General features: G+C 31.8%; 1 protein-coding gene across 1 annotated transcript; it reads right to left on the bottom strand.

Annotated features, from left to right (window-relative positions):
- Nucleotides 1-557: 557 nt before the first annotated feature.
- Nucleotides 558-6,955, bottom strand: LOC133831872 (probable LRR receptor-like serine/threonine-protein kinase At1g56140). The gene is made up of 24 exons (XM_062262278.1): nt 6,814-6,955; nt 6,541-6,727; nt 6,343-6,420; nt 6,144-6,215; nt 5,802-5,873; nt 5,468-5,539; nt 4,907-4,978; nt 4,726-4,797; nt 4,570-4,641; nt 4,414-4,485; nt 4,246-4,317; nt 4,045-4,116; nt 3,883-3,948; nt 3,691-3,756; nt 3,461-3,505; nt 3,314-3,378; nt 2,817-3,193; nt 2,543-2,741; nt 2,287-2,451; nt 2,044-2,162; nt 1,645-1,855; nt 1,333-1,564; nt 1,092-1,242; nt 558-1,000 (listed from the first exon to the last, which is right to left on the bottom strand). The coding sequence occupies exons 1-24, from the start codon at nt 6,953-6,955 to the stop codon at nt 614-616; spliced, it is 3,138 nt and encodes a 1,045-aa protein (XP_062118262.1). The 3' UTR covers nt 558-613.
- Between the last annotated feature and the right edge of the window lie 3,255 nt (nt 6,956-10,210).

The following is a 10,210-nucleotide window of genomic DNA, read 5'->3' as shown; positions in this document are numbered from 1 at the left end:
TTTCTAGTAAACTGGTTGAGATTTATAAATAGAATTGAGAATCATTTGTTATGTTAAGTACTTATCTATCATATTTTAAAAAAAATGTAATATAATCACTAACTTTATGTTGCTTTCTTGCTGATATGACTTAAAAGTACTAGTCAGTTTTTAAGTATTTATTTTTCATTTTATTCACGCGTTATGGTAATTCTCTCATTTTAGAAACTTTATTGTTTACATACATTTAAGCTTGATTCCGTGTTGATTTGTTTTGTCGTTTTTATTATTGTTGATGACGTTTTCTATCTTATTGGAGAACAAACACTAATCAGCAGACAACGACCTGGCCATAACAAAAAGTAGCTTTCCAAACGACAAAAAAGCAAGTAGCCATGAAATTTTGTGGGGCTAGTTTGCTTCTCTAGTTTCACCATTGCACTAGTTTAACTAATTAAGAGCTATAAATTACATATATACAGAACCAACTTCATTTTTCTCCTAATTGCTTCAAGAATCAAGATACATTTGCTCACTTGTCACTTCACTAGGATTAGTTTATTTAATTTAGTGTCACATGTCAAATAAGGCTGAGCATAACTCTTGAAAATCATAATTCACTTCTTCATTTTTTTCAGGAAATCTTGGACTTGCAGCTTTGAAGAATTGGACGAGTGGCGCCTTTGGCAGGCGATGGTAATGCATCCCCCACCATGCTCGTACTAGCAGGCGAATCATAGTAGGTAGAATCAGTTCCTATAGTTGCAACATCACTTAATATGCTGCTTAGAATATCCAAACTCCAGTCAGCCAAGTAACCAGGCCTTGAGATTTCAGTGCTTACTTCAATATCTCCTGAAAGCATTGCCACAACTCTAGACATTGATGGCCTTGATGTTGGTGATGTTTGAGTGCATAAAAGAGCTACTCTTATGAGTCTTCTCACTTCATCTTCATCGAATTCGGATAACTCTGAATCCACAAGATCAGCTTCATTGTTTTGTTCTTGTAAGTTCCAAGCCTAGAGAAGCACAAATTAGTTAGAATTGGGCCTTGCTGTGTTGTGAATCCATAGCTAAAACATATACATTGAATAGTAAGGAATTATGTACCCATCCAAGAAGATATATTTGTTCTTCTTCCAAATTAGGAGCAGAGTTTGGCCTGCCACTGATAGTCTCTAGCGCCACAACACCAAAAGCAAACACATCGGCTTTCTCTGTAAGATGTCCGCGCATGGCATATTCTGGTGCAAGATAGCCACTGCATCATCATCATCCATGGTTATTTTTTGTTACCTGATCATGCATAGAAGTAAGGTGACTAAATGTCTTCAATGATAAATTATCTTACATTGTTCCAGCAACATGAGTACTAATGTGAGTCTTATTGTCATCATAAAGCTTGGCCAAACCAAAATCTGATATTTTAGGATTCAGATTAGAGTCTAGCAGAATGTTGCTTGCCTTCACATCTCTGTGGACGATTCTTAGCCGTGACTCTTCATGAAGATAAGCTAGACCTTTTGCTATGCCTAAACAAATGTCGAAACGTGTTGACCAATCTAGCTTCAAGCTATTGTTCCCTGATCATGCCAGACATAGACATTATTAGCCTTGTTTAGTACATGTAATTGTATAAGCATCATGAGTGTTATTTTCATACCAAAAAGTGCTTGATCAAGACTCTTGTTTTCCAGATACTCGTAAACAAGAAGTTGTTTGCCTCCCTCAATACAACATCCATGCAATTTGATCAAGTTTCGGTGTTGGACAGCAGATATCGTGGCAATTTCCGCCACAAACTGGCTCTTTCCTTGATGAGAAGTCATAGACAATTGCTTCACAGCTATCACTCTTCCATCATCAAGTGATCCCTGTTCAGAATGGAGTTGATTTAATGGAATGAAAATAATGAATTTGACACAATAACATATAGTGACAAACAGCCAAAAAAACTTTTCTACCTTGTCAAATTGTATGCTTAAAAAGTACTAACATTTCTTGTTCAAGTGTTATGAAAACTTTTGCAAACAAAATGAAAGTGATGAAAACAATGACTTACCTTATAGACAGGTCCAAATCCACCCTCTCCTAACTTATTAGCAGAATCGAAATTGTTTGTCGCCATCTTTAGTTCAGCATAACTGAAAGTGAAAGGTCTAACATCCATTCCCAAGAAATCTGACAATGAAAAACAAGGCACTATATGTCATGGCTCTTGATGTTTATGTAGTAGACTATGATGGTTTTCTATTCTATTTCTGAAATTTATAGGATTATGCAACATGTTATAGTAACAATTTACCATCACTGTCAATCATTTGAGACTTCTTTCTTCTCTGAAAAGTATAGGAGACCATGAAAATCATCAGAGAGCTTAAAATGACAACACCAACAAGAATCCCCACAATCAGACCAGTCCTGTTCTTTTTACTGCTTGGAGGCTTGTTACTAACAGTAGGATCAAAATCTGTACAAAACTACAGTCAAAACTTGATACAAATCTATATACATGAGAGGAAAACAAGTACTTATCAAATTTTTGTTTAATTCCATATTACCTGCAGTAGCACTGATGGCTGAAATAGAAGGGCCATAAGTGCCTTGCTTTGGTATGCAACAAGTCCCTTTCCCAGCCCAAAATAGATGAACTTCAAGGTAGTTTTCTGATACTTGAGTTGTGAATACTTTCTCTACAGCGCCAAAAGAGACATGGCCTGCCTCTTTTCTGATATCAAAATTTTTCAAAACAAGACTTCCCTAGAATAGAAGATGCATAAATGATTAGAAAAGACACTGCTAAAGCTTATTTGCAAAAGTGTGATGTATATTTACCTGGATATAGATATCGAAAACACGTCTCCCAAGACTTTTCCATGAAGGAGGATCTAGAATAGCTGTCTCAGAAAAGAGGAGTTTGACTGTGTAGTTGCCATTTTCAAGTCCCAAGCCATAATACCTCAATGATGAAGCAGAAAGCCTTGATGTCTGGAATAGCTCTGTGTCTAAAGTCCTTGTAAATTGAGACAATGAGTTTGTTGTATATTGAGCATTGTTAATCCCATTGAAGTATCCAACATTGCTGACTGCCCATCTATTGGTTTTGGTGACAAAGTAACTCGCCGGACCAAGAGTTTCGTTATCCGTCTCATACAAAATATTGTCAGAAGATTTAATCTGAGGCCCACCACAGTTGATCCCAAAGCTATAATCTGCATATTGATGTTAAGGAGATGCTTTCAACTATGTTCAAAAAAAGGCATTTTCAATTGACTTGTCATAACATGTTTGACTTGATGTAAACCAAGAATGGATCTTTGTTTTTGACTTACAGATTGGACGGTCATGATTGCAGGGAAAGTTTCGTTGAAGGCACTTCAATCCTGAAAGAATACCACTGCAGAAAAAAAAAAGACAAGCACAACTATTAATAGCACAGAAACCATGCAAAGAAAGAAGCACCAAGCATTAAAACCAACCTGTTGTTTGAGCTTTCAATTGTGAAGTTGTTCCCAACTAAGTTGCTTCATATTATCCAAAACAAAAGAAAATTAATTAATATTAGTATCCATGTTATTTTATTCATTGAATGAAAAGAAGAGTAGCAACAAAACTAGTAAACTACTAACCTATGGAAGTAAACATAAGTATCAAGCTAGAGAGTTTTTATCAAAAAAGAAAAATGTTTTTTGAGAATTAAAAGAAATACATGTGTAGATTTGGTTTATTGACCCAAGAAGGAAAAGTCCCCACTAAATTGTTGAAAGACACATCTCTGCAGGCATAACATAACAACCACAACAACATCAATTATGAGTAGGGAAATTGAGTAACAATAATATAAACTAAGTACACATGAACTTTTGATTTTGTTTTAGGTGATCGATTAGTAGGAACTTACACATTGAGAAGAGAATGAACTTTTTGTTTAGGCAAAGTACCATTTATTTTGTTGTTCCCAAGAAACCTGATTAAGGAAAGCACAAACACCTACTTCAAGAACCTTTAAGACTAGCTATTAAGGAGGTTTGTGATACAACTAAATGGATATTTCATTTATTACAGCATTGAGAGTGAACTCAAGTTGAAAAGAGAGTCTGGAATCTGTCCAACTAAGTTGTTGAAACTCAAATCCCTGGAAAAAGAATAGAATGTTGTAATACAAGGATAAAAGCTTTTAAAATACAACACATGATGAAGTGTTCTATTGGAGTAAAAAAGAACAGCTTAAAAAGTTAGCTCCATTAGTATAATCAAAACTTACAACTGAGTCAAGTTTTGGTATTCTCCAATATTTGGTGGAATTGAATCAGAAATATTATTATTCCTAAGTACCCTGCAAGGTGTATTAAGGTGTATTAACAGTTTACATTATAATTTCAGAACAGTTAATAAAGAAGAGAGAATTGTGAGCAGAATTCTTGTTGCTTACAATATACTCAGTGACTTCAAGCCCTTAATAAATTTAAGAGAAGAACTCCCATTAGACAAATCACTTACACGCCTACAAAGATATCACACACAATAATGTTAGTTTTATAAGTATGCATATAGTAAATTGGAAGCAAGATGTAGCCAAGATACTCACAGCTCTGAAAGAGAAGTCAGATTCGAAAATGTCGATGGTATGGGACCTTCAAAAGAGTTTCCTTGCAGCCTCCTATGGAGACATTAAAAGGTACATAATAGTTAGTCATGGGGATTTGGTAATTGACATAAATTGACAGAACCAAGACTGTCTTACAATACTGCAAGCTTTGTCCAACTTCCTATGAAATCGGGTATTTTTCCTGTGAATTCATTGTCTAATGCCCACCTGTAATAGTTACAATATATAATAAGAAAGCTAATCAAACATAACTTATGTATAATACTATTTTGTGATTAGTGAGGAAGTGAAAGATCCATAATCATGGAATTCTTACAAGGTTTTGAGATTCTTTAGTTTGGAAAAAGATGAAGGAATCTCACCACTAACACCAGAACTGCTCATGTAACTGTCAGATAACTCATAAAAACAAGAGATGGATCAGCATGAGACTAAACTAAAAGTTTAGTTGAAATCTCATTTGCCAAATGATCTCATATTAGGCTTTGTAACAAGATTGATATAGCTAGTTTCAAGTTTCAAGGATTATTAAGATAATTATGTAAACACCTCCTAAAATTAAAGAAACTTTATATTAACAACCCTTCTATTAATCAAATTTGGAAAATAAAAATGAATTTTTACCATAATTATATATGTGAGATGGGGACTATTCCAAAATGACCTTATCATGTATGTATATATATATATATTTATCCCCCCAAAAAATAAGTTTACAAAGTGACATTCATTGCAAGCAACCACATTTACATAGAAACTTTATTTGGAGTCCCTCACTTTAAAAGTTAAAGTTATTTTGTTAATTCAATGTCATTTTTGACAAATTCCTTTACAAATCAACTCAATGGAAAAAGAGGAACAATTTTATTGAACTTACAGTTGTTCTAATTTTGTTAAATTGCCCAACTCAGAAGGCAGAGGACCAAAGAAGTTGTTTGACGAAAAAGACCTACAATTAAAAATTAACATAATATATGATTCAAGAACCATTAAAAAAATTGTTTGTGTGTGTATAAATATTCACAAATGTAATGTATCTAAATCCAATGATCTTCTTGGCCCAAAAAATAAAATCTTTAAAAATTTTAAATACCAAATTGCTTAACTTTCACTTAGTTGGAAAGAAACTCTACACATTTTTTTTGCTTCATAACTCAATAACACTTTGTAAAAAAAAAAGAAGAACTAGAATAAAGAGGAAGATAGCTTACAAGCTTATTAACTCAGTAAGTTGTCCCAATTCCTTTGGTATTTTCCCTGAAAGTTCATTAATACCAAAATTCCTAGTAATAACAAAACAAGAAAAGAAAATTATAAAAGCTCAATACTAATTTGAATTCACCTAATTAAATTTTGACAAGTCAATAAAGAGAAGTGACTTAATTCTTTGCTCAAAATTTTCTCTCTTTCATTTATTCTTTTTTTCCTAATTAACAACTTTTTACAATAATAATAATAATAATAATAATAATAATAATAATAATAATAATATGTTTAGAATATTTTTAATTTAAATGTCTTAAATCCAAAATTAAGTTTAAGGGTGTGCTTACAAGTATTGCATGCGAGTGAGATTGCCAATGGATGGAGAAAGTGTGCCACTCAAGTAATTTTGACCCAAATTTCTGAAACATTGACAGATATATAAATATGAATAAGTGAACATTTATTGTATGAATATTGTACCAAAAAGACTAAAAAAAATATGAGTATATATTGTTGGTGTAAATATTCAACCAAAGAAAAACATACAGATTGTTGAGGTAAGTCAAAGTCCAAAGCTCTTCTGGAATTGGACCAACAACACTATTCTCCATTGCATAAACTTTCCTGGCAATAATAACACACAAGTAATAAACAAACTCTTTTGTTTTTCAAGACTTGATCTCTAGTTAGCAACATGTAAAAAAAAAATATAAGAGATATATATGTATGGATATATATAGTTACAGTTTAGTAATGTGGCAAAGGGAGGCATTGTTGAAAGAACAGTCACATTTGATAAAAGGGTTGTAAGCGACATCGTCTAAATCAGAGTCATCTATGGCTGCCCCACTGCATGGATTCCCACTTATATTCCATTGTTTTGTGTTACCCTTTATGTTCCATTTCTCAAATATCAAATTCAAAGCTTTCACTACAAAATATATATATATATATAGCATTAGTTATTATGAAGATATATATATATTTATATATCAGCATACTAATAATATTGATAACCTTCAGAGGTATCTGTAATTGGTTGAGTAGTGTTGTTATTCTGAGCTCTTGTTAATGAAGCTAGAACAAAGATGATGTTGATGAAGAAGAAGATAGAAGTGGTTGGTGATGATGATGATGATGATGAGGCTTCAGTTGACATGAATGCGATCTCTGATAAAATTTCAACTCGAAAAACATGTATGGTACAACCTAATTTATATATAAACAATATCGATCTTAATTAATTATTGATATGTAGTTTAGATTAATTAGATCAAAATCAAGTAGTTGGTGGTGATCATGTCAAGTTTGAGTAGAGATATATTAATTTTAAGGACACGTACATATACATTGATTGATAAATCTCTAGTTGAGATAGCTAAAGCTCATTAATTTATGAGGATTAACTGACGCAATTGATCAAGGCTTAATTAGTAACTAGCTAGTATGACTTATTCAAATTACAATATATATGTATATATATTATTATATACATGTATCACGTTGTAGATGGCTGATCTATGCATAACTAATAGTTTTAATTAATAATTATTATACTTTCTAAACTAATATAATTAACAAATTACACATTTCATTAGGATGGTAAACTTAATTTATTAATAAACACTTGTTGGTGCATATGTCCAAGAACTCAATCCACATCCCCAAGCCCAAGAACCCAATCCTTCACCCAAAGAATAATCCAATTCTCCCATCATGCCCCATGAATCTGACAAGAATTATGAGACTTCATCTAAAAATCAATTAGTGATTAGTGGAGTTACACATGTTCTTATTAATAGTTTAATATTCTTACACTTATTCCATATGAGACACAATAGTCTAATAGAACTCAATCCACCTCCACCCCAAGAACCACCACCGGCTACAACAAAATAGGCATATAAAGGTGCTAATGTGGCATAAGATGATACACTACAAAAAGCAAATATTTACTTTTAGTCACAATTGTTACTAAAAGTGAAAAAAATTGTGAATAAATTATATTATTATATTTATGTTGTCATTAAAAAGTTATTAGTCACAAGAGTTATAATTTGTTGTCACTAAATGTGTTCTTAGCTACAACAAATTTTATCACTATATATATAATATGTTGTAACTAAAACTACATTAGTTATAATGGTGTTTCATAGCAATATTCTATTAAATAGCTAGAACAGTTAATCAAAAAAATAAAAATAAAAAATATAAACCCATCTTTGGTCTTGCTCCAAGGGTCTATTGTGGCCCTCAACCTTGTGAGATTGTTATGACTCCTATGTCTTCTTCTTTGATGCTTCAAACCGTTCATATGTGTTTCTCCATACATTTTAACCTTTTAATTTTTCTGTCGACCTTCCTCCATGCTTACTTTCCAGTAGCCTTATTCCATGTTGAAATTCCTATAACTTGTTGCTGGTTGTGGATGATTTCTCAAACCGAATAATACTCCCCAAGCAATGGATTAACTAATACCAACCCTGGAAACTGCAGGACATAAATGCTCCTTGTCTTGCCATTATCAACCTTGGTGATTCTAAAACAAGTTCCCATGTTATTGAGAAACTCCTGGTAATGACACAAAAGAGTTATACCTAATTAAAGTGTGTTGAAGCATAAAATAATAGACAGGGTTAAAAATGGAATTGTGCAATAATGAGAATGCCCATGATATATAGCTTTTATTACAAGAATGCCATGAAGGAAGCTTACTGAAACAAACAAGCTTTGGCAGATAACATGTGTGACATTTTAACTTCTCTTGTGTTGAACGAAAAAAAAAATATAATAATATATATATTATTATAAAAAAAATGATTCAGTCAAATTAGTGGAGATGAGTATCTCTACTTTTCTCTCCACCTTCCCATATTCCACTCTCACCACTCTTCACATAATGTAAAATAAAGTCTATAAAATGGGAAATAAATCAGACAAAAAAGAAAAAAAGAGAGAAGGAAAAACTCTGTCAAAATTGTGTGAGAGATTACGAAAAAAAAAATAAGAGAGAAATTAAGGAAGAAATACAGAGAGAGTTAAGATTTTCATCTTCAAAGATTTCTACAAAGTGAGTACTAAGGTTTGCCCCTATTTTCTTCTTGGTATTCCAAACTTTTTTTATTCTTCAATGATTTTCTTCTTTTGTCTTTGGTCCACTTTGACCTAGGCTTTATAAGCCACAAAAAGTCTTTAAAAGTGAGATATAGCCAAAGGGAAAATGGGAAAAATCTGATTTCTCCATGTTGTTATACTGTCCAAATCTCTCCTAAAATTATAGTTGATTTTCATGTTGATCATGGTCCACTTTGACCTAGGCTTTGCCACAAAAGGTCTTCAAAAGTGAGATATAACCATGAAAAACATGATAAATCATACATATTAAATGCCATTATGTTGTCTAATTTCTCCAAAAATCAAAGATGATTTTCTATCATTCATGGTCTACTTTGACCTAAGCTTTGTAAGCCATAAAATGTTTCCAAAAAAAAAAGTGAGATATAACCACGGATAATATGATAAATCATAAAATTCACATTTGACTATGCTATCAAAATTGTAGCAAAATTTCAGTTGAGTATGAACAGTAAAATCAAGAAAATACATGGCACCTTATCGCAAGGGTATAAGAATACAATCAAGCAAAATAATTGTTTAAACTGATTTTTTTTTTTTTTGTCGAAACTCAAAGCAAAACAAGAAGAAAAGGCAGTTTAGTATTCAAAGGTGTCAAACCCAAAAGCTCTGTTGCTTGTGTATGATCTGAATGTGCTCTCAATTGTATGTCTATGTATATATGAAAAGCAACAAAATGGCGAATAGTAAATGCCTGAAAATGATAAAAGAAGGAAACATGTTATTCATGAATCATGATCTGGCATTGTTTTGGCATGTGACTTATATAATATACATATAGGTACATATAGGTCAATATATATTCAATAGCTAAAGGAAGAGTTATAATTTTTTAATCATTCTTCTTTACTTTTTGCTTGGTTTTACGAGCAAAGAAGGCATTTTAATACTCACTATTAATATTATATATATATATATATATATATATATATACATTTGGAAACCAGATCATTTATCTGGGCATATATGTATATCCAGATAGTGCAATTAAAAGTTGGGCAAAATATCAAAAGATATCCGAGTCAAAAGATTTTCAACTAATTGTGATCCAAACTAATATTCAACATATATAAACATGTGTGCCGTATGATATAAATATATATATATATATTAAACTCATATTTATACGCATATATTTTATATATGTAAATGAAAAATTTTGTTTACCAAAATTGGAGAAGCAAACTTTGACGAAGATGACTCTTTAAATCAATAAATGAATGCCAATTGAAGATAGATAATTGTCACAAATAAACCTTCGTCGTCTCTTAAAATATAT

Source organism: Humulus lupulus, chromosome 4 (assembly GCF_963169125.1).
Source record: "Humulus lupulus chromosome 4, drHumLupu1.1, whole genome shotgun sequence".
In the NCBI taxonomy this organism is placed as follows: Eukaryota; Viridiplantae; Streptophyta; class Magnoliopsida; order Rosales; family Cannabaceae; genus Humulus; species Humulus lupulus.
Note: the sequence above shows the minus strand (reverse complement) of the source record. Positions and strands in the feature narration are given on the sequence as shown.